This window comes from Beta vulgaris, chromosome 2 (assembly GCF_026745355.1).
Source record: "Beta vulgaris subsp. vulgaris cultivar EL10 chromosome 2, EL10.2, whole genome shotgun sequence".
Classification (NCBI taxonomy): Eukaryota; Viridiplantae; Streptophyta; class Magnoliopsida; order Caryophyllales; family Amaranthaceae; genus Beta; species Beta vulgaris.
In genome coordinates, this window is record NC_079203.1 from 3414854 (window position 1) to 3439194 (window position 24341).

General features: G+C 38.9%; 2 protein-coding genes and 1 long non-coding RNA gene across 3 annotated transcripts; 2 read left to right on the top strand and 1 right to left on the bottom strand.

Moving 5' to 3' along the window:
• Positions 1-295: 295 nt before the first annotated feature.
• On the top strand, positions 296-2257 carry LOC104887653 (pentatricopeptide repeat-containing protein At1g59720, chloroplastic/mitochondrial). The gene has a single exon (XM_010672336.4). It carries the CDS (start codon positions 353-355, stop codon positions 1784-1786), a length of 1434 nt encoding a protein of 477 aa, XP_010670638.3. The 5' UTR covers positions 296-352; the 3' UTR covers positions 1787-2257.
• Positions 2258-6487: 4230 nt separating this feature from the next.
• On the top strand, positions 6488-14603 carry LOC104887654 (protein NRT1/ PTR FAMILY 6.2). The gene is made up of 7 exons (XM_057392431.1): positions 6488-6841; positions 6957-7059; positions 7321-7538; positions 7623-8170; positions 8779-8989; positions 13656-13785; positions 13873-14603. Exons 2-7 carry the CDS (start codon positions 6966-6968, stop codon positions 14397-14399), a joined length of 1728 nt encoding a protein of 575 aa, XP_057248414.1. The 5' UTR covers positions 6488-6841; positions 6957-6965; the 3' UTR covers positions 14400-14603.
• On the bottom strand, positions 12306-13991 carry LOC130590317 (uncharacterized). Its single transcript, XR_008967903.1, has 2 exons — positions 13853-13991; positions 12306-13757 (listed from the first exon to the last, which is right to left on the bottom strand). It is a non-coding gene; the product is annotated as an uncharacterized LOC130590317 (long non-coding RNA).
• Positions 14604-24341: the final 9738 nt, after the last annotated feature.

Below are 24341 nucleotides of genomic sequence, written 5' to 3' on the forward strand. Positions count from 1 at the left end.
TTTTCCTTCGAAATTCCTTCAATTTTAGGAGAAAATAAATGTAGTATTTACTAACTTCTATTTACATCACTCCCAAAAAAATTATCATAAAGTTGAGTGTACCGTGTGAGCATGGTACACCCAAAACTATTTGTTGCTCATTTTTCATTTAAAATCATCTAACTATACAAAAAGAAATAATTCCAAATAAACAAACAATAAAAATTAGTTAAATATACCATGCACATGATATACTCTTATAGCCGAGTCTGAGTGTATGACGAATGAACTCCATCACTTATATTTTATGTGAAATCCTATAAAACCTTGAAACTAATTCAAACTACCCATTTCCCTCCACAAATAACGGTAAATGCGGCTATACGCCACCCAAAGGAGGCTTTTCCGCAACATTACCACTCAATCTCTCTCCTCCAAATCCCAACGACAACGATCTACCCAACTTAACTGTCTTTCTCTCTTCCAAAACTGCAAATCTCTGCTTCACCTGCATCAAATCCATGCTCAAATTCTCAAACTTGGTCTCCAAAACAACCCTTTAGTTCTTACAAAGTTCACCTCTACATCTTCAGACCTCCACGCCATTGATTATGCTTCTTCCTTTCTCTTTCATCCCGGCGTCGATACGCACAATTATGATACCTTTCTCTTCAATACTGTCATAAGGGGTTATGCAAAAACCTCTGATTTAAAGCATTGTGCTGTGAATGTGTACTGTTTTATGGTCAGGAATGGGGTTCTTCCCAATAAATTTACATACCCATTTGTTCTTAAGGCCTGTGCTGGAGTTGGGGATTTGAGATTGGGGAAACAGGTTCATGGGTCTGTGTTGAAATTAGGGTTTGAAGGAGATTTACATGTGGGAAATACGGTAGTTCATATGTATGGTTGTTGTGAGGATGCAATTGAGGATGCACGGAAGGTGTTCGATGAAATGCCTGAGAGAAATTCTGTAACATGGAGTGTGATGATTGGTGTTTATATGAGGTTGGGGTTGTCGGTGTATGCTGTCGAGCTTTTTAGACAAATGCAGGTTGCCAAGGTTAGCCCTGATGAGTTTACTATGGTAGCGGTTGTATCAGCTTGTGGTGATTTGAGTGATATTGAACTTGGGAAATGGGCTGAGTCTTATATAGAGAGAGAACAGATTCATAAAAGTGTTGAGCTTTGTAACTCGCTGATCAGTATGTTTATGAAGTGTGGTGATGTTGAGAAGGCTGTGAGTGTTTTCAGAAGCATGAAGGAAAGGGATATCGTATCTTGGACCTCTGTGCTTTCTGGACTGGGAATGCATGGGCATGGAAAGGAAGCTGTTTCCTTTTTCGAGGAGATGAAAGGAGCTGGAGTCACTCCTGATGATACTGCATTTATCAGTTTGTTGAATGCTTGTAGCCATGCAGGATTAGTTGATCAAGGTCGGTTCTATTTTAAGTCGATGATGGACTATGGTATTCCACCTAAGATGAAACATTATGGCTGCATGGTGGACTTATTGTGTAGGGCTGGCCTTGTCCAAGTGGCGCTCAAGTTTGTTGAAAGTATGCCCATTGAACCTAACTCTATAATATTGCGAACATTGATCAACGCTTGTCATAGTCAAGATCAAGTAAAGCTTAATGAAGTTTTCACAGAGAGGTTGATTAATAATGAGCCAATGCACGAGTCAAATTATGTGATTCTTTCCAATATATATGCAAAACTGTCTATTTGGGAGAACAAGTACATCATCAGACAAATGATGGAACAGAAGGGGATCAAAAAGAATCCTGGATGCACAATGGTTTAACTAGATATTAAAATTTATCACTTGTTTCAGTGGACGCAGAGAGAAGATGAGAAAAAGATGATAAATCGCTGTGTGAACTCGTTACTTCAGAGCTTTTTACATGATGTGGTGCGAAGCATAATCGAGAAATGGTGCACAGAAAAGCAGGATATTGCTTCTGCACCTATCAGTATTTGGAATGGATCCCCTATCATTAATGTGTAATTATGAAGTTTCACATTGGTTGTCAGACTGCTGATAAATTTATCCCTAGGGTGTATAACAGAGAAACTTTAATTAGACTCTAGAGGCAGCTATTTGTTCATCTAGAATGTTCTGGTGACAAGCTATCTACATAAGCTGCCTCATATGAGAATGGTGAGGATCCATTGTAATTATGTTAGTTCATGGAGACATTCTTGAGACAAAACTTAGCAAACGTCTATCTCAGCAAGCATTTGTTTAGCTGAAATAAAGGTTAAGATTCAATGATATGCCATTTGTCTAATTGAGCAACTGAAGATTCCTATTCCCACTTTGCAGTTACTATTCATCAGAGCTCTGTTACTTGGACTTGGTGAAAGCATCTGGTTCAAGTGTAGATTTCAAGGGTCAGGCCTGTCTTCCTTTGATAATTCTGTTTGTGAGCTATGCGTGAAAGCATCTGGTTCAAGTGTACATTGTTAGTTATTGTATTCCAACGTTGATATGTCATTTATTTGTAATTTTACAACTGGATGTTTGTTAGAAATCACATCTTTCTTACCAAGAGATCGCTAGATAGAATCTTTGCAGGTATCCAATAAGACTTGTATATTCCGTAGATTTAAAATACACAACGTACAGAAACCAAACTAAATAGAGAGGAGCCCTTGTGGCAATATTTCGTTAAACACAACACCTTTTAGTATAATTGTTAAGATAGATTATATTACATTAAATACTAGAAGATTATTTCTTGGAATAATCTAGCAATGCTATCTCACAAATTTTTTTTGACTCAATTCAAATTTCTTTTAAATCAAATCCATGCTCAACTCCCAAAAGTATAGATGTCCTATTTATTTGGGACAGATATAGTAGTAAGTACTTGGCAAAAGTTTTGATTTTCATTTTTTTCCTCAATTTCGTTACTTGCCAGTGCACTGAAATCCTTTTAGCTCATGCTCTACAAAAGTATAGATGTCCCATTTATTTGGGACAGATATAGTAGTAACTTGTAAGTACTTCGCAAAAGTTTTGATTTTCATTTTTCTCCTCAATTTTGTTACTTGTCAGTGCATTGAAATCCTTTTAGCTCATGCTCTACAATAAGAAGGGATTTTAGATGGATATTTACTCCAGAAAGCCTGTTTCTTAAAGCAATCTATTAAGTTTATTTGGCCTTCAAAATACTCCGATCTGGCAGGATTTCTAAACGTAGTTGGTTTTTTTGATGCACATAAAATCTAATTAGGTCACACTTCCCTTTTTTGAGTCTCGGAAACTCAGAAAGTAAAGGATACTTAGGGAAAAACATTTGCTTTGATTGAACAATAAAAACCAAACTAACTTTACTACCCTTTCCTTATTGCACTATTTGTTAACAATAAACAAAAGAAATTAAATTTTCAAGAGAAATTATTGATTATTGCATTATGTCTTTAACATTTCCTAATTTTATGTGAATCTGCATTTTTATGCTTTTATTTCCTGATGGCTGATTCCATGCAAAACATAGGTTGCATTAAACTAAGCAACCATTCTCCTTGTGCTGTTTGTCTGTTTTCCACCACAAATAGCACCGAGAGATAGGTTATCAAACTCTAATATAAGTAGTTGCTACTTGCTAGTGGCATTAAGCTGAGTAATCTACATTGGGATATTTTACTAATGTCCAGCAAAAATGATACTGATATATATTCCCCATCTAGAAGTGCTTAGAGATATTTTCAGATCCTGTGCAGAAGTGTAGCCATCTGATTTAATTGCACTAAATCTTCATAGATAGGTTTTTATACTGTGTAGATTCTAAATGATAATCAAGTCCCAATTAAGTTTCCGTATCTTAATTGTTCTGGAACTTTAATCTTTGTTCTATTAGTCTTTTTCTTGCTTTTAACATCATGTTGCTCATAAGTGTTGGTGTCTTATTGGTGATCTAATGCTAATTAAGTCTACTTTTTCTCCAATTGATAGTATAATATTATATTTCTGTGCACAATTATTAAACTTTCAGGCAGAAGTTTCCTTTTCCATGAGCTCTAAAGATTTCTCTGTATCAACTCACTGTTATCTTTAATTAAGTTATAACTACAATCAATGAGGTGCTATATTCTCATTCATTGATATGGCTACCTAAATGAATTTTTGTCTCATAGAAACACCCACTTGCATATATGGTCTTGCTACACTTGATGGAAGTAATAATCAAGTTCTATCATGCACTGATTGGTTAAAGCCTTTCTCCATGTTTACAATAGTGCAGTGTAGCTAAAAAGGTTGCCACTTGACCATATATCTAATTCTTTTATAACTTACTTTACCTGTCATCTTCTGATAATATTTTTAAAAAAACTTTAAGGTTCTCCCTTTATCCCACATAAATGTTCCTTTGGGATTTTTAGCAGTTTCCAACACAAGTCTTTGACCAGTATTTCTTATTAATCTGTATCAATATAAATCATTAAAAGATATCTTAAGGTAATATGTTACATTAAAAATCTATATATTTTAACATATTACTAGACGAAGTTATGGAAGGCTGACCAGAAAAAGTCAATAGGGACATTGTATATGGGATGAAAGGAGTACAAGGTTCTATGGGTTGGGATCTGACTTTAGATTGGTAGAGGACGGGAGTGCAGGGTCCTCATTTTTAGGATCAATCGAAAATCTTAAGATCCTATAAACACCATGAATAGATGATTTTTAATGTATAGTATTGCTAAGACATCCCATGTACAAAAACTCTGATCGTTCTATGGCTCATAATATGCATCAATATTATACGACTAAATTCTTGAAACAGACAAATCCTGACTTCCTGAGTGATCCTGGCATAGGCAATTCAACTTTGATTCTCAGTATCCATGGTAGGGGCCTCGATGATTCTGAATGATCCTACATCCCTGCTCATGATCCTAAATCATTTTCTTTTGAGCTAATAAAGGAACAATCTGAAATTCAGCATGATTTAATTCCCAGTTGGCTGGTATCCGACAATTCAGACTGTGAATCTCAATGATATGTTTAGGTATACTGCATTTCTTTACTGCAGGAAGAGTTGTGAATGACTATGTATTCATGTACATCATAATCAATCCATATTCTTTATGCCATCCTGCAACCTATTCCCTCATAGCCTTGGGGGTGGGGAAGTGGTGATACCTTAATGAACATGGTAACAATGTGAGTTTGTTAGATACCGACTTAGAGGTGTCCTCATGTTTGCAGCGAGTTCTTAATTCTTAATTCTTTTCTACAAAGCTCCAGCTCGGTGCTCCTAGACTTGTCCTTATCGCTCAATTTATGCACCATAAACTTATGAAGTGCTATGTGGCTGTTTGGAGATGTTTATGGGGCTAAATGCTTGAGAGCTATCCAATGCGAGGATTTAGCAGATTGACCACACACCAATCAGAGAGTCACATCCATTTATCTTGAATTTTACCACATTCTAATTTCTAAGGCTTGGAAAACTTGACAGTATTTAATCACAGGTGGAAAACTTCAGCTTGCTTACTTCTTTGTGTACTTTAACCACATACGGCTCTCAAGAATGACTTTTTGGTTGCTTTCTAATGCCATCTTGCAATCTAGTCCTTGTGCTGCCTCATGCTAACTATGAAACCAAAAGAAAGTTCTTCAGTGACTGCCTTTGTGAAATACCATGTTGGAAACTTCAAACTCTGTTGCAATTTAATCAATCTATTCTGAACCTAGCTGCTTGACCTGAGCTCTGTTTGTTGACGATAAATCTTGATGGTTATAATGTGATCATGTAATGCCCCTGGGGTATTACAGATCACCTTTGGCCTTTGGGCAATGTGCAGTGTTAGGATACATATAATTGTGTACTTCTTTGCTTTATCTTATATCCTTTTAGGCTTTTTGATTGATGTAACCAAAGTTTGACCTAGAGTTTGTAAGCTTATATTTCTTGCTGAACATAGGTAAAAAAGTTCGGTGTAAGTTCTTTCAACATACGATACACTTTGATTCGGGTGGCCATATTAGGAAGCTATCCTACTATAAAGGCTTTTGTTTAATCTATACTTCCTCTGTTCTCTTTATGGTACACTTTCTTTTCTGGAAGTTTCAAATAAATTGCAACATTATCTAGTTTGCAGTTGATCCAAAACTTAGCTGCTATAAGAAAAATTGAGGAAGTTCTCTCTATATCTCTCCTCACCACATGGGTCCCTCATTTTATCTCTCACCTCACCACATGGATCTCTCTTTCTTACTCTCTCCTCACCTGACAATATCTGCATCCCCATATTGTGATTAAAAGAGAATAGAGGAAGTTATATGTTGCTGCAGAGTGCAGACATTATATTGGCAACAGTACCTATCACGCATATATGCCATTTCAGTGGATGACGCGTAGCTTACATAACTGTGAAAATTTTGTTCAGTTCTATAATGTGGTAATGTCTTTATTAATTGTAAAAGTAATCAGTTAATTCATTTCTTGTTGGAGGGGAGATGTCTGCGTAAGTGTCATGCACCAATGAGGTAGCAAAAGCATTAAAGGGTTAAATTGCGGCACAGATATTATTATGCACTCAGAAACTGCTAATTTGTCTTACCTTTGATCCAATAGTTTTGCACTCCTATAGTCATGTTTATTCAAGTTGCAACACAGGTAGGGAATAACAACCTACAAGATATTTTCAGTCTCGTGATGCAAACAACCCACCCAGAACAACTGTTTCTCAGCACAAATAGAGTCACTGTCACTACCAGTTTCTTTGTCTATAAAAGGAGCCACATTATGCTTTCATTCTATCTGAAGCTGAGTTAGAAGAAAGTAATCTCTTAATTTCTCCCTCTTCAAATTATTTCTGCAGCTTATGCTAATACCTGACATTGGTAAGGCTCATTGTCTCTCGTTATCTGCCTGGCTTTCCTTGTTGTTCACATGGTTGAATCTCTTCTTCTAATTGTGTAAGTCTTAATAATATATGATTTTGAATGTTGCAAGCAGGGAAGGAAGATGAATTTGATACATGCAGATGCTTTTGACTATAAAGGATTGCTCGCTGACAAGTCCAAAACTGGTGGTTGGCTACCTGCAGCTTTTATTTTAGGTATGTGATGCTGGAAACTTCTGCTTGGCGATTAAATTTTCTCATTGTCTTTGCTATAACTCAGAAGAGGCTAGAGGTATCCTTTCTATTGTCATTCATTTACAGAGGTCTGGTTTTAACTGTCCCCTCCTCCCCCTAATGTCCAATAAGTGAATAAATAGAGTTCAGGATTAGAGGGCTGAGCCTCCTGTTGTCAGGATAGCTTAGCTAGCTTCCATAATTTACAATGTTTACATGTCACACCATTTTGTCTGTCTACAGGAATTGAGTTCTGTGAGAGGCTTTCGACGATGGGTATAGCAGTGAATCTTGTCACATACTTGAGTGGAAAAATGCACCTGTCTACTTCAGCATCAGCCAATATTGTCACCGATTTTATGGGCACTTCGTTTCTCCTGTGTTTGCTTGGAGGTTTTCTTGCAGATTCTTTCCTTGGAAGATTCAGAACTATTGCTATCTCTGCCATAATTCAGACCATTGTAAGCTGTGCTTTAGAAAATTCTCTGTTGTTTCTTCTTTTCTTGTGTTGCATGTCAGAAAACTGAGGAACGCTCTTTTACCAGGGCACTGGGTTGTTAGCTCTGTCAACTAGACTGCCAAGCTTGCATCCACCACCTTGTGACACCACTAATGCAGACAAATGCGAGCCTGCTAGTAGCTTCCAAATGGGAATTTTGTATCTCTCCCTTTACCTCATTGCCCTTGGGACAGGTGGCTTGAAGTCAAGTGTTTCAAGTTTTGGAGCTGATCAGTTTGATGAGAGTGACGAGAAGGAAAAGGCTAAATTAGCCTACTTCTTTAACAGATTCTTCTTCTTGATCAGTACAGGAACTTTAGTGGCAGTTACAGTGCTTGTCTACCTTCAGGATGAAGTTAGTCGGAGCTTGGCGTATGGAATTTGCTCAGCATCAATGTTTATTGCTATTTCTGCATTCTTCTTGGGAATTAAGAGATACAGATTTAAGAAAAATCATGGCAGTCCCATTGCTCATATACTGCAAGTAATTGTAGCTGCTACCAAGAAAAGGACAATGAATCTTCCTTACAATACAAGCTTGCTATATCAAAGATTTCCAGATGCATCAAGAATTCATCACACCGATCAATTCAGGTTAGGAGCTTTGCATTAACCAACTCAGTTCAAATATGAAAATCACTGACCCCTTTCTTTTTATCTTTAAACTGTACGTTCTATGTAATGTGAGTGGGAGACTTTACCTCAATACATGTTTGATGCATTGACTTATCTGACCTCCTTTTCTTTCTTTACTTTTTATTTGAAGACATCTATGTATATTGTATATTACTGATATATAAGCTAGTCTTCTCCATAATGCATGTGAATATAGAGTATGTCACCACTCACCATCATCTAAGCCATTAAAGTACTTGGAGAATTAGAATTAATATATATCCTGATATACCTAAACTACTACTTTCCTGATGATAATAATGCTAATCATCTAAGCCATTACTATCCAAGAAGATTCCACTCACAAAATATGAAATGATATCATAATACTCCTAAAGGCTTAAACTCATACAATTAATCCTGCTAACGTTAAACTTCCAAGTACTATATTCTTTTTAATTATGCATCATATGTATCTAACAAGAATCTACTATTACGAGGATGCGATAATATTAACTTTTTTTAGGGTACATACTCTGAACCTACTATTAGCAAGAATTCACATCTTCTTTTTTCTTATTCTGTAGATTCTTGGATAAAGCTGCAATCATTGCTGAAAGTGATCAAGTGAAAGATGGAGTCTTGGATTGCAATCCATGGAATATTTGTTCGGTTACAAGAGTAGAGGAGGTAAAGGCAATGATCCGACTACTCCCTATTTGGGCAACAACGATTTTATTTTGGACTACGTATGCACAGATGCTCACCTTCTCAGTTGAACAAGCATTCACTATGAAGAGATCTGTTTCTGCTAAGAAATTGAGGGTGATCACCAGTGTTGATGTATGCTGAGAAGCTTGATATGGGCCCCAAGAAGGTACGCCTGAGCTCCGTTATCCGTACATCGGAATCCTGCAAAAGGTAAGGTTAGCCTACCCCGGGGGTGGTCCCGGGATCGCCCCTCCGACGCTCAAGTCAGTAAATGAATGAGGTAGAGAGAGAAAGGGATCAATGTAGAGAGAGATGCTCTCGTTTTTGTAGCTTAGAATTGCGTACCTTTGTCTGATGAGACAACCCCTATTTATAGAGGAGAGGAGCCCCAATGAATGAGGGTATTTTAGTCATCTCCAGCTGGTGGAGGATTTGCTTCCCTAGAGGTAGGGGTATTTTAGTAACTTTGCCATAGCTGGGCTGGTCCAAGAAATGGGCCCAAACAATTAGCCCCACGCCAAGTGATCGGAGTGGAAATCACCATTTTTAGTGCGGTTGATTGGCGGAATAAGCTGATTGCACTTTTGCCGAAATTGAGCGGGACCCAAGAATCTTCTGGCGCTGAGATTAACCAAGCATTGGTCGAGTTGAGGGGATGCTTTTGACTTTTTGAGGCAGGCCGAACAGGTGCTATTGAGGCAAGCCGAGCAGGTGCCCTTGTCGCTTGACCGAGCAGGTGCCCTTGAGGCTGGCCGAGCGGGTACCTTTGTCGCTGGCCGAGCAGGTGCCCTTGAGACTGGCCGAGCGAGTACCCTCGTTGCTGGCCGAGCAGGTGCTGGCCGAGGCTGGCCGAGCCACTACCCTGTCCGAGCAAGTGCTGGCCGAGGCTGGCCGAGCAAGCTTCTTGTGCCGAGCTGGTCCCTTGGCCGAGCAAGCTTCTTGTGCCGAGCTGGTCCCTTGGCCGAGCAAGCTTCTTGTGGCCGAGCAGGTGGACTAGGTGCGAGGTTGGCCGACCGGGTACGAGGCTGGCCGACCGGGTGCCAGGATGGTCGAGTGGTTTCATAGTCCGACCCACTCCTTTGACCGACCCATTCTCTTAGCCAACCTGCTGCCGTGACCGAACGAGCCTCATGACCGACCCACTCCTTTGGCCGACCAGCTACCGTGGCCGACCAGCTGCTATGGCCGACCCATTCCCTCAGCCGAGTGATTTATGTCCGAGCAGCTTCGTGGCCGATGACTCTCTTAGCCGACCAGCTTCATGGCCGACCAGCTTCATGGCCGAGCAGCTCTATGGCCGAGCAGCTCCATGGCCGAGTTTCCTGGCCGACCAGATAAACCTGGTCGAACCGAGGGGGTTCCCTTGAGGCTGGCCGAGCTGATGTTCGAGGGAGCTGGTGTCCGCGATTTGCCGAGCGGGTGCTCGAAGCTTGCCAACAAGGTCGAGCGGGGGCATTGACCGAGTGGCTGAGCAGGGGCCATAGCCGAGCTGGTCGGACGCCGCTCGGATGATGGGCTAATGAGCCCCATGCTGTCCGAGTGGGTGTCAATGTAGTACTTAGCCTTAATTTGGCTAAGTATGAGAGCGACTCGTCAAAGGAGAGAGGGTCTCCTAGTGGCCGAGCGGGTTTCCAATAAGCCGAGCTGGTCGGACGCCGCTCGGATGATGGGCTAATGAGCCCCATGCTATCCGAGTGGGTGTCAATGTAGTACTTAGCCTTAATTTGGCTAAGTATGAGAGCGCCTCGTCAAAGGAGAGAGGGTCTCCTAGTGGCCGAGCGACTCGATTTGTTTGCACTTAGCTATTTTTGCTAAGTGGTAGGGTACTCCTGGCCTGGCCGAGGAGGTACCGCGAGAATCACGCTCGACTCGGGAGGCTAATGAGCCTCATGTTTGGCCGAAGAGGTGACTTTGTTTGCACGCTCGACTCGGGAGGCTAATGAGCCCCATGTTTGTCTGAGGGGGTGAATTCGTTTGCACGCTCGACTCGGGAGACTAATGAGCCCCATGTTTGTCCGAGGAGGTGAATTTGTTTGCACGCTCGACTCGGGAGGCTTATGAGCCCCATGTTTGTCCGAGGAGGTGAATTCGTTTGCACGCTCGACTCGGGAGGCTAATGAGCCCCATGTTTGTCCGAGGAGGTGAATTCGTTTGCACGCTCGACTCGGGAGGCTAATGAGCCCCATGTTTGTCCGAGGAGGTGAATTTGTTTGCACGCTCGACTCGGGAGGCTAATGAGCCCCATGTTTGTCCGAGGAGGTACATTTGTTGGCACGCTCGACTCGGGAGGCTAATGAGCCCCATGTTTGGCCGAGGAGGTGATTTTGTTTGCACTTAGCTATTTTCGCTAAGTGGTAGGGTACTCCTGGCCTAGCCGAGGAGGTACCGCGCGAGATGTGCTCGACTCGGGAGGCTACTGAGCCCCATGTTTGGCCGAGGAGGTCTTGCGACGCTACTCGACTCCCGAGTAGGTCCAGTCGTTGATACTTGGCTATATTTCGGCTAAGTTGGTTAGGACGCTCCTCTTATGACTGAGGAGGTGCCAATGAACGAGCTTCCCGATCCAGGAGGGCTTTGCTAGCCCCATGCTTCTCGAGGAGGTCTTCTAACGCTACTCAGATCCCGAGTAGGTTCAATTGTTGATAATTAGCCGTTTTTCGACTAAGTTAGTCGGGGGAGGCTTCTCCATATTTGAGTGCCGTTGGAGAAGTTTTTGTTCAGGAGATGACGAACATCATCGCACCTCCATCAAGTGTATATCATTTGACCAGCTAAGGTGTTCAAGCAATTAGCCCCACGCTGGATGATTGGATAGGGTAGCATCATTCCTTCCCAAGGCGATCGTCCAGCGGAAAACGAGAGATCCATGTTCCCGGGGGACCCTGGTGGGCCCGGGAGGGGGGTGAAACGCCCTCGAATTTTTGCAAAGTATATGTTTGCCCGAGCAGCTCCCTTGGCCGAGATTGTGCCTCGCTTCAAGTTGTGCACGACTGAGTGGCCGACCGGGTCCCTATCCGAGCAGGTATCAGTGAATTACTTAGCCTCATTTTGGCCTAAGTATAAGGGCGGCTCGACGAAGGAGAGAGGGCCTCCTATCAGCTGAGCGGGTCGGATGCCACTCGGATAAGGGACTAATGAGCCACATGCCGTCCGAGTGGGCGCCAATTTAAGTGCTTAGCTTGAATGAGTATGCCGCTAAGTATGAGTGACTCAGCAAAGGAGAAGGGGTCTCCTAGTGACCGCGCGGGTCCAGATATGGAGGATATGGGTCGATTTGAGCTTCGCCCTTTTGACGTCATGAATGCTCCGGTATGCTGTACTTAGCCATTTTTGGCTATGTTAGTGAGATTTCCCCTCCTGACCGAGGAGGTGTCATGGCGAAATTCTAGCCTTTTGAGCCTCCTTTTGCTCGCCTCTATTGGCTTGATAGTTTTAGTTTTGCTGGACTGATCTGGGTGATGCAAGGCTTTTGATAGTGTGCCTTTGAAGTTAGGATAAATTTCTCATAAGTTTAGGCATCTGAGGCCGAGTAGATGCCTCGGCTGAGCAAGCACCCATGGATGAATGGGTACATCGAAGGAGCAGGTACCGTTGATGAGTTGGTGCCTTTGATGATGAATAGGCACATCTGGCTGAGCATATTCTTTTCGCCGAGTGGGCTCCCAAGGATGAGTGGGTACCTTAAATGAGTAGACCTCGTCAATGAGTCGATGTTTTTTGATGAATAGGCCCCTTTAGCTGAACCACCTCATAAATTCGAGGGTGCCACTGCTTATTCTGGAGAGGTTTTACGGTTCTGAGTCACCACACCCCTTGTTCAGGTCAGTCTTATGGGTTGTGTTCTTCAATACAACCTCTTCCGAGTGATAACAGGTTTTGCCCTTTGAGGGTTAACACGGTCCTTCCCTCTATTTAGGCCCTAGCCGGTTAGGCTGACCATCTCAGGAAGGACGAATGATCTCCTCTCGACGAGTGGAGACCATACACATTCGACTTTGCTGGAAAGTTTGTTGAAGATTAGATTGCCATCAAGGTGACGTTTGTTGCAGTCATGGGCATTGGGTCAGCTACTCATATCTGACCTGATGCTGAGGGGTGACCGAATCCGTAGTGGATTTTCCATTGGGGTGGAATCCTCGTCATTCAGATAGAGGGATAGCACCATAGGTGCATATAGGATGCTTGAGCTCTCCAGGAACGGTTGGCTTAGGAGCATGTCTTCATGGTTGGGGCCATTGCTGAGCAGCAATGACGTGAGTTTTGCTGAGTAGCAACAAGGTGAATCTTGCTGAGTGGTGGCGAAGTAACTTCTTGTACTTTCCCCACAGACGGCGCCAAACTGTTTCTGCTAAGAAATTGAGGGTGATCACCAGTGTTGATGTATGCTGAGAAGCTTGATATGGGCCCCAAGAAGGTACGCCTGAGCTCCGTTATCCGTACATCGGAATCCTGCAAAAGGTAAGGTTAGCCTACCCCGGGGGTGGTCCCGGGATCGCCCCTCCGACGCTCAAGTCAGTAAATGAATGAGGTAGAGAGAGAAAGGGATCAATGTAGAGAGAGATGCTCTCGTTTTTGTAGCTTAGAATTGCGTACCTTTGTCTGATGAGACAACCCCTATTTATAGAGGAGAGGAGCCCCAATGAATGAGGGTATTTTAGTCATCTCCAGCTGGTGGAGGATTTGCTTCCCTAGAGGTAGGGGTATTTTAGTAACTTTGCCATAGCTGGGCTGGTCCAAGAAATGGGCCCAAACAAGATCAATTGGCGGTTTCCAAATACCAGCTGCCTCCCTAACTGTATTCTTTGTTCTAGCTGTGTTAATCACTCTGGCAGTGTATGATCGCATAGTCATACCTCTGTGGAAGAAAAGGAAAGGAAAGGCTGGTAAGCAAGCTCTTAAAGAGTCTTAACTTTCCAAAGTATTTAAATTCTCCGAAAATTGAATTCTTACATCTTTTCTTTTCATCTTAGGTCTTAGCAACCTGCAGAGAATGGGTCTGGGTCTACTCCTCTCTGCCTTAGGAATGGCAGTTGCAGCAATTATTGAACTGAAGCGTCGATCAGTGGCCAGAGCTACCTCTGAAATGTCAGTTCTTCCAATCAGTGTTTTCCTTCTGATCCCACAGTTTCTCTTAGTGGGCGCTGGAGAAGCTTTCACATACACAGGGCAGCTCGATTTCTTCATAACCGAGTCTCCAAGAGGGATGAAAGGGCTGAGCACGGGCTTATTTCTTGTAACAATCTCACTCGGCTTCTTCATCAGCAGCTTCTTGGTTCTCATTGTTCAGAAAGTCACCTTAAGCTTTGGCGGTGATGGATGGATAGGAGACAACATTAATAAGGGGAGACTTGACTGCTTTTACGGGCTCCTGTCCATATTAAGCTTCATAAATTTCGGATTGTACCTTGTTTCTGCTAGGTGGTACAAGAGACAGATGCCTGCAAAGCCTACTCTGCAGGTTACCTGTGGGAAAGGTTCACCAGAAGAGGAGTGCTAAAAGACTATAAATTGAGGTTTCTATTACCTTTGCAAGTGTTCATAGCTCTTTTCTTTTTTTCTTTTTGTTTGAAGTTACTATGGAATGAGATTGATAGGTTCTTTTCTTTCCTCCTATGTGCTTCTTTTTACCCCTTTTGGATTGTAACAAAGTTAATGTAAATTTTGAATGAAATGTACTTCAAAGAATGTATGCTGGGGATTAGGTGGTGAAGAAAAATTAAATCCATTTTTGAAATATAGTTTTCTCATTAAAACAAATATATTACTCCATCCTTTCTAATATAAAATTTGAGAAACAAATATATTAAAAGACGTTGGCAAAGTAAAATTAGCTTGCAACAAGATTTGAAACCAGTGACATCTTGCTATTAGACGTGACAAGATTACCAGTACCACCTAAACCAACTTTTAATCATATTTAAGTATTCACATTACTATATTTGTACCTTTTAAATTTTGAGTTTTTTCTTAATATATTTTAGTGAGAATGGAAAAAATACATATCAAGTTCGAAAACACAATACCAGCTCAAGGCTACGTCCAGGTCCAAATACTAGTTAAACCCTAAAAAGAAACCGATAAAAACAATGATTAGAGTATAATAATAAGTATCTATGAACTCTTTCGGTAAAAGATGTCATGGGGTCACCAAAAAATATCACACTTCAACTTTTTGCTGGAAAATATGTTTTTTTGTTAATAGTTAATACTTCCTCCGTTTCTAAATAAGTGCAACATTTGCATAGTGCTTACTATTCACAGTTTAAACTATAATTAGCTTTGGTGACTCACATTTTAGGAAAAACATAATCATGTGGGATCTTGTTAGATTCGTCTGAATGTGAATTTTTTTAATATCAATTTTTTATAATTTTTACTTATTGATAATTGAAGATATTAATGGTTAAAATAATGCATTGGCAAACGTGAAAACAAGAAGTGTTGCACTTATTTAGAAACGGAGGAAGTATATTCCCTTCATCTCAAAAAAAAAAAAAAAGTAGCATTTCTATAAAAGATCCTAATAATCAGTTAATCAGTTTATTAATTAATTGTGGAGATGGTTTGCTTGTCATCATCATGATTTATTGGAATTAACATATGATGCAATTGATATGATATCCTGAATTCCTGATAAAGTAGAGGCTGATGAAGTGATTAGATTTAATGTGGGCTGAACAAGATTGAATTGATTATTTAATTTTTTTGTAAAGCTTGCTTTACCATTTCCTATGGCAGTGATGTTCTACAAATCCATTGGAGATATGAAAGCAAGAGGCTCAATGCTATGCTTAATGTGTTCGGTGGATCATTGTGATTTTGGGTGTCTACTGAGGGCCTATTCTCCCCAGCTTATTTTCAGTTCAGTTCAGTTCAATTTAGTTTAGTTCAGTTTAATTTAATTCAGTTCAGATCAGTTAAGTTCAGTTTAGCTCTTGACAATACTTTTACTCTCACATATCACTATTCATTTCAGTTCAGTTCAATTTAATGCAATTCAGTTCAGTTCAATTCAGTTCAGCTGAGCTGTTTTATACTGAAGAGAACAAGCCCTGAGTACATACACTCAAATTATTTTATTGCTCATTTTTTTATTCAAGAAACTCCAAATGATTGAATAAATAGGGTGAAAAAGCTAAGTAAGTAAAAAGAATAGTTCATGGGTACATCATGAATTTTATGATGGAGCACTAGTCTGATTAAACTTGTATATGTATCTAATTTTTAGATCAACTATTTTGTTTTATAAAGAAGGGTTATTAAGATATATTTGATTTTAATGAATACATGGTAGTTTAATGATATTTTACTCACTTCTGAAGTATTTATATATCTATACTATATGGAATACTAAATTAGAAGATACTAATAGTCTAATATAGGTTTATCCTCCTAAACATATCAATATTCAATTGAATTCCCTTTAGAAAAAGATTGTCTTGGAATTTTAAGTTGATATTATACTGAACATTATATGTGTTTGCATCAAATTTTAAATTTAGTTAATTGATATCTAGAGTGCATAATTGCTAAAACAATATATATATATTGGATATATCAAGCATGAATGGTGTTACCTGATAATCCTCAAGTGTTGGTTTCCCTCTAACCTAGAACAATATATATGTCCAGTAATAGCTATCTTATTCTAAGGCTTTTATCAATTTTTATTTAGTAGATCATGTCTCTCAATGTACACTAGTTAACTGGTCTTGTTGGTCTTTGCAAATTGGGTTGAATAGGCCAGAAAACATAATGAGTATATTCTGTTCCTGTGATTCTAGCGGCGTTAAGGGTTCTTCGTCAGACATTGTGGTGTCGACGTTGCTTGGTGGTGGTAGTGTATCCAAAAAAGTGGTGCTCCGCGGGTGGAGGTGGTGCTTTGGTGTTGGTGGTCCGTCGGTGGAGGTGGTGCTCTTGTGATGGTGGTGGTGGTGGCGCCCAAAGGTAGAGAGAGGTCAATATGGGTGAAGTTGGATAGAGTTGAGAGAGTAGGAGTGGGATGAAAAGGGAACGGTATGGAGTGCATTTAAAGAAAAAGATACAGACGATTTCAAGTAAATACAGACGGTAAATAACGATAGGGTTTTGAATCTTTTTATACATGGAGTAATTTTATGACATAAATCCCTATTGATTTTAAGCTGCAATAAATGTGTTCATGCTATTCAAGTAATTTTCTACTTTTTCATCCCTCGTACTTTTGTTTATTGGTTTCCTCATATAGATTAACTCAAAGAATAACATCTTTATCTTTAGTTAATTTTTAATTTTTTTTAAAATTGTGGAATCTTGCCCATTATTTATTTATTTATTTTTTATTTTTTTTTTTTTTTTTTTTTTTTTGACAATGGGTAAAAGAAACAAAATAAGAAGAAAAAAAATTAGCTTTTTCTAGCTTTAGTAGCTAGATTATGAGCTAAATTGATCTCCTCCCTTTTAACTTTTTTGCAACTAACAAAATTAAAGTTATTAGCTAACTTTCGGATGTCTATAATTATCTTGTCTATCTCTTTATTTGTTCCTGCTTGAATATTCAGAGCCCGGATAATCTCCTCGTTGTCTGTTTTAATGAAAAGCTCCGAGCATCTCCATTGCATATCTGTTAATGCTTTCATAATAGCATAAGCTTCTGTTTGCACTGGGGAGGTAGCAAAGATTTTCCCCGCAAACTCTTGTAGTTGATGGTGCTTGGAAGAAGAAAGTGCGCTCAAATCAGTGGCAAGCAGCTATCGCCTGGAAAAACACAAACAATTGCCCATTATTTAAGTTGCTTTGGTTTCTCCCCTTATTCCAAATAGCAACAACAAATGAAAACGGATGGAGTAGTAAATAGAAGTACTAATAATAATAGAAATCGTAATAGTAAAGCAATAATATATCAATTAAAGAGATAAACATTCATCATTAGTTAATATCAATCTATAATTTTTTTTTTTATTGAAGCACTATTCACCAATCACCATAGTATGCCTAAAAACCTCAATTACTCAATGAAATTAAATTGAACTACTATTCATGAAATACGTCTATAAAATATATGTATTTTTATATAAATAGAAAATATAACCAGCCCGTTATCCGCTAAATTGAACTACTATTCATGAAATACGTCTATAAAATATATGTATTTTTATATAAATAAAAAAAATATCCAGCCCGTTATCCGCAAAAAAAAATGGTGGTCCAATGGAGATCTAAGCCAACTGGACACTAATGGATCCGGTAGGCACCAGCCCGTTATCCGTCCACTGACAGAAGTGGGAGGTTGTCGTTGCTCTGTGAAACCAGCCTCACGCAATACCCTCCACTCTAGGATCCAAGAGACTCAAGCGTTCGCCTAAGGCCCATGGATCAACTCCCAACTTGGACAGGGCAGGCCAACGTAAAGCCAAGCCCAAGATCCGATCCAGTTTACTGGATCCATGTTCCACCATCTTAATGTCCCCACTTGGGTCACAAGCTCACGCTACAGAGCTCGACATTATACATTATGGGGATGTAGCTATATTAAGTGAGGTGAGATGATCGAATTTTTCTATGTGGGATAAAATCATCTCATTCTTTTGCCTTCTTTGTGAAGTTGCATATTCTGGCTCCATTTTCTGTAGAAAAATCTACAATTGCTTCCTAGTTCCTACACGTTTGTATCATACAGTTGACTGACTTAAATTTTACAAGTTGTCTTTCTAATGAGGGATATGACCTTGTGCCATCTTGATCTTAAAAAGCTATCTGTTTTAACAAGTTTTGTGGTAACTAGGATGAAGTGGTCCCCACAAATGTCTGGATTTGACGGAAGTTAGGTTTTGGGGGTGCAACCAAAAATTTTATAAAACGTTTGGGGGTTCATTTAAAAAAAAAAACAAAAGGGGGATTGTTTTAAAAATCACCAAACATAAGGGTGTTTTAACCAAAAAATCCTAATTTTTATACTAATGTCTCAAACTCTTAAGTCTCAATTGACTAACATATCCGTAGAAGTAGTGAGTGGGAAACCTTTGACCATTTTATGATGTAGCAATAATAAATTTCCACTTCTCAAACTAAAAATTTAAGAAACCAAACAACCCCTTTAATTTTATTACATACAAATCTTATTCTTTGCTAAATCATAAATTAATACTTTGTCAAAAAATGACTAGACATAATAATAAATGTTTAATTTCACGTTTTTAACAATAAAGGGGGCTAATCCCACATATGAGAAAAACTAAAGAGGCTTTTATCACCATTTTTGCAGTTATCCTAAAGGAAATTATTAGTGGAACCAAGAGGGAAAAGAAAGAGGGGAATGAATGAGAAGGTAAAAAATGTCACGCTACCATAACTCACAAATTGTGTAGGGATAAATGACTACTTCCTGTGTCACTTAAAGTTGCCATTTTTTCCTTTGTGTTCGATTCACATTATCTCTATTTAATAAACATACTTTTTAATTCACTAGTTAAATAACATAAGTTCATCCATATCTTCACTTAAATCTCAGTTGTCTAAATGAAATAGGAAGAAATTCAATAGAAAGGGAGATACAATGTTGCAAATACTGAAAAATTATACAATCATGATTGTCGCATACGCGGTGTGAGCGTGTATTTGATTAAAATTCATTAAAGGGTTTTAATAATTGAAAAACGTTTCGAAGTCGCCAACAAGTCTTTGAAGAAGACTCATAAACCTAATTAACTTAGGGACTTATTCAATATAGATTTTCCGTCATGACTCTATATATAGTTCGTAAGTGAACCAAAAATTGAGTTTGCATTGTTGGCCTATACTTGACACGACTCATAGATGTTTTATGCAATTAAATAACCAAATAATATTCTTAAGGACCCTAAAAAATATTAGTTTATGTTGGCTATGTATGGAGTGTAGAGGTGAAAAGAAAGTGGCGTGGAGTTGTGGCGTGAGGTTTTTCGCGGTGAATTATGAGAGATTAGTTAGGGTCTAGTATAGAGAATTAGAGATGTAGGTAAAACTGTAAAGGAAAATTCCTATTGGTAATCATGTACTATAGAATATTTATAATGGCAAATCGTTTTTTTTCAGTTTCAAAAATAGCCCTATCCTTAATAATATTATACAACCGTGACATTAATGATGGTTAAACCCTTAGTGTTATTGGTTTAACTAACCTAGGTTAACCTAACCCCCAACCACCACCCAACCCACTAACATCCCACCCAATCACTATTGTCCCACCCCTCCACATGAACCTCATTCCACCATCATTGTCCCACCCCTCCACCTGAACTCCACCCCACCCCACCACCATTATCTCACCCCTTGAAATCAAAGACTCATAGAAATCCCAACCTAGCCTTGAAACCACCACCCATTAATTCGAACCCCACTCTAGCCACCAAAAACAACATTTAATTACTCAAAACCACCATATCTACAAAATAGGGGAAGAGATATAATCAGGGACGCGGCGAAGCAGATAGAGAAGGAACGAAGACTAGATCAAGAGACGGAGGGGCCGGGGATAGCACCAACACAGAAAAGCCACAGTCACAACAAGAGCAGCACAACAAAGGTAGCAGCACCACCATCGGATTAAAGAGAAGAATATATGCAACAACATATCTAACCCCACAACCATCACCAGCGCCATCAACGTGAAGAGGGGGGAGGGGGAATAAAGTGACGGTGAAGATCTGGGGAGGCATCAGCGGAAGAGAGATGAGAAGAGAAGTCACGGGGAGGGATAGAGTGACGAGGAGAGAGAGAAATTAAAGTCATCAGAAGGGAGAGAGTGATGGAAGTATAATGTTTCCGGTGGAAGAGTGGTGCTGGTTGGAGATTTAGTGGGTTATGTAGTGGTTAACTTGGGTTAGAGTAGGAAATAGGTTTAATGGTCGAAATAACTGTTTAATCATCATTAATGTCAAGATTGTATAATATTACTAAGTATAGGGTTATTTTTGAAACTCAAAATAAAAACGGTTCACCATTGCAAATGTTTCATAATACAAGATTACCAGTGGGTATTTCCCAACTGTAAAAGTAATTGAAAACAACTAGATTTTTTATTGAAAATATTTTAGATAAAGATAGATACTCTGGAAATATTGTGGAAAAAGATTAATTTTTCTAAATGATTGTTTTGAAAACATTTAAAATAACTAATAAATTAACTCTATTAATTCTACCTAGAATCCGCCTTATTTCCCCCCTCCCCCCTTTTTATCTCTTTTCTTCCTCAAAACTCTAATTTTCATTCTAGGGGATGCCGCTATCCTTTAGGATGGTGGTAAGCCCCCTTTTTTTTTTTTCTTTTGTTACTAGTTTTTATGTTATTATTTTTAATAAATTTTAGTCTCTCTACAATGAAGAGTCTTTCTACTCATATATAAGGTTTTATCTCTCTCCATGTGAAACTTTAGGGAGTTTCTTTTGTATTACTCAAGGGGTTGATCTGTTGATCGAAATTTGCGCGGAAATGCATCAGATATCAGTATCTTGTGTACAATCACTTGAATTAAATCTAGTACTATTTCAAAACTAAAAAAGATTAACAGACCCCCTTGTAGAAGGATGCATCACACAACGATGTGAAAGAAGAGGGTTATTAGAAGTGTTAGATCTCCTAAACAATCGTGGTTTGTCATATTATTAGAATTGTATATATTTCATTTGATACGTATTTGTTAGTTTTGACTTCTATTGTAGATGTCACATAGGCTTCTTAAGTTCTTATAGTTGTTTTGTGATCTTTGATGAGGTAGGTCACAAATTTAGTAGACATAGGAAATATAAATTTGCAAAAATTACACCACCACAATAAATGATATCATATTAGTCAAATAGGTTGATTACCAAACTAAAAAAAATGGTGGTCCAGTTGAGATCTAAGCTAGCTAGGTATTATTGGATCCAGGTGACACCGGCCCGTTATCCGCCCACTGACAGGAGTGGGAGGTTGTCGTTGCTTTGTGAAATCAGCCTCACGCAATGTCCTCCACTCTATGACCCAAGAGATTTCGGCCTTCGTCCAAGGCCCATGGATCAACTCCCAACTTGGACCAGTGGGTATTTCCCAATTGTAAAAGTAATTGAAAACAACTAGATTTTTTATTAAAAAGATTTTAGAAAATATTTTAGATAAAGATAGCTACTTTGGAAATATTGTGGAAATTTCAAGTAATTTTCTACTCTTTCACCCCTCATACTTTTGTTTATTGGTTTCCTGACATAGATTAACTCAAAGAATTAGCATCTTTATTTTTAGTTAATGTTAATGAATGCTTTCAATAAGTTCTCAAAAGCTTCAGGTCTTGAGGCTAATCTGCAGAAAAGCAATATCTACATTGGGGGAGTTAGGAATGACACTATAAAGGAAATTGAAGAGGTTGTTATGATCCCTAAAGGGGAATTTCCTTTCAGATACCTTGGAGTCCCTTATCCACAAAGAAGCTCTCTTATGTTACTTGTAAGCCTTGATTGAGAAAATCATGGCAAGAACTAAAGTTTGGGCTGCTAAACTTCTATCTTATGCTGGCAGAGCTCCAATTGGTGCAATCTGTTTTATTAAGTATGCAGGTGTACTGGTGTCAAATCTTCCTTCTTCCTAAGAAGATTATAAAAGAAATTCAAAGCCATTGCAGATCCTTTCTTTGGACAGGTAAAGACTCTCTTTCAAGGAAGACTCTAGTTTCATGGGAGCAAACATGTTTTCCTAAAACTGGAGGAGGTCTTAACTTCATCAACTTGGAGAACTGGAACAAAGCAGCCATAGCTAAACACTTTTGGGCTATTGCTTTAAAACAGGACAAGCTCTGGATCCAATGGATTCACTCTTATTATATCAAGAGTAACGATGTTTGGAACATGAGAATTCCTGCTGGTATGTCTTGGGTTCTTAAAAAATCATGAATTGCAGATCTTACTTTGATAATGGCACTAAACTTCATGATTATGAGCACAATGGGAAGTTCTCTATTAGCAATTTCTATAAAGATCTTAGAGAACCTATTACCCAAGTAAGGTGGAAGAGGTTACTATGCAACAACAAGGCTTCCCCAAGAAGCCTATTTATCACTTGGTTGGCTGTACTGGGCAGACTTGCTACCAAGAGTAGGCTTGCTCAATGGAATATGATCAGTGATACCATTGTGTGCTTTGTAATGATGCAGAAGAAGATATTCAACATCTATTTTTCAACTGTCCCTTCTCTACTGATATCTGGATGAAATGTTTGACTATCTTGGGTATAGCTAGAAGGCCTATGGCTTTCCTAGATGAAATCTCTATAGCAGCTAGTAAGTGCAGGAAGAAGAACAATAAGAACCAATTATATGGCATGCTGTTTGCTGAAGCAATCTACAACATTTGGATGCAAAGGAACCATCAAGTGTTTGAAGGCAATCACAAGTTACCTGATCAAACTATGGACTTAATTATATTCAATGTAGCTTGTAGAATTCCTGATTCCATGAAAGTTCAACTATGTAGATAATTTGTAGTTATCTTTAATTGGCTGTTATCTTGGTTTAGTTGTACCTTCAGGGAAGCACATGAAGGGTCTACCTTACAACCCTTCCTAGAAGGTGGGTAAGGTTGGATACTGATGCTTTTATGCTCTGAAGTTGGAGAATTGGTGTTTGTAATACTCTTTTTTTGGTTATCAATAACAATTTTGAATTTCCAAAAAAAATTCATTTAAAACTGTGGAATCTTGCCCATTTTTTAAGTTACTTTGGTTTCTCCCCTATTCCAAATAGCAACAACAAATGAAAACGGATGGAATAGTAAAAAAAAAATTTTGAAAGAGAAATTTCATTAATTGAAGGCCAAACAGCATCTACAATAGGTAATAAAGTAAAACAAGATACAATTAAACCAGAGTAAATCAAATTCGTCTTTGAAGAAACTACGATGAATCAGATCGAACAATACAACACAACCCCCTTGTATTTGCTGAATCAAGCAGCTATTGATGAAGAAGTCTATCATTCTGATATAGTTTGGGAAGAACATTCTTGATCGAGTCAGGTTGACCGCATCCGAGATTCCAATACCTTTATGTTGAGTCTCGAACTTCAACCAATGAGAATAATTTCTCATACCTAAAAACAAAAGAACCATACTCACAACTTCCATAGGGGAGAAAGAGATTTCTAAAACAGAAACTAAAAACCCCATAATAGGGTTTGAAAAAATCTCATAAAGATAGACTAATTTATTGAACAAAACAAGAAAATCAACTAAAAACTGAAAATAAAAGGGAAAAAGGGGCTTACCATGGTTGAAAACAATTAATGAAGAAGGGGTAGGGGAGGCTAAGGTTTGAGAGAGAGAGAAAGAGAGAGAAGGCTAGGGTTTTTTTTTGTTATTAATTGGATGGAGTAGTAAATAGTAGTACTAATAGTAATAGAAATCGTAATAGTAAAGCAATAATAATAATAATAACAATAACAAAATTATAATAATC

Bases quoted from the DNA above. Each gene is read 5' to 3' on its own strand.
- LOC104887653 (XM_010672336.4), top strand. From the start codon at position 353: ATGCGGCTATACGCCACCCAAAGGAGGCTTTTCCGCAACATTACCACT.
- LOC104887654 (XM_057392431.1), top strand. From the start codon at position 6,966: ATGAATTTGATACATGCAGATGCTTTTGACTATAAAGGATTGCTCGCT. The intron at 7,060-7,320 runs GTATGTGATGCT...GTCTGTCTACAG, and splicing joins ACCTGCAGCTTTTATTTTAG to GAATTGAGTTCTGTGAGAGG. The intron at 7,539-7,622 runs GTAAGCTGTGCT...CTCTTTTACCAG, and splicing joins CTGCCATAATTCAGACCATT to GGCACTGGGTTGTTAGCTCT.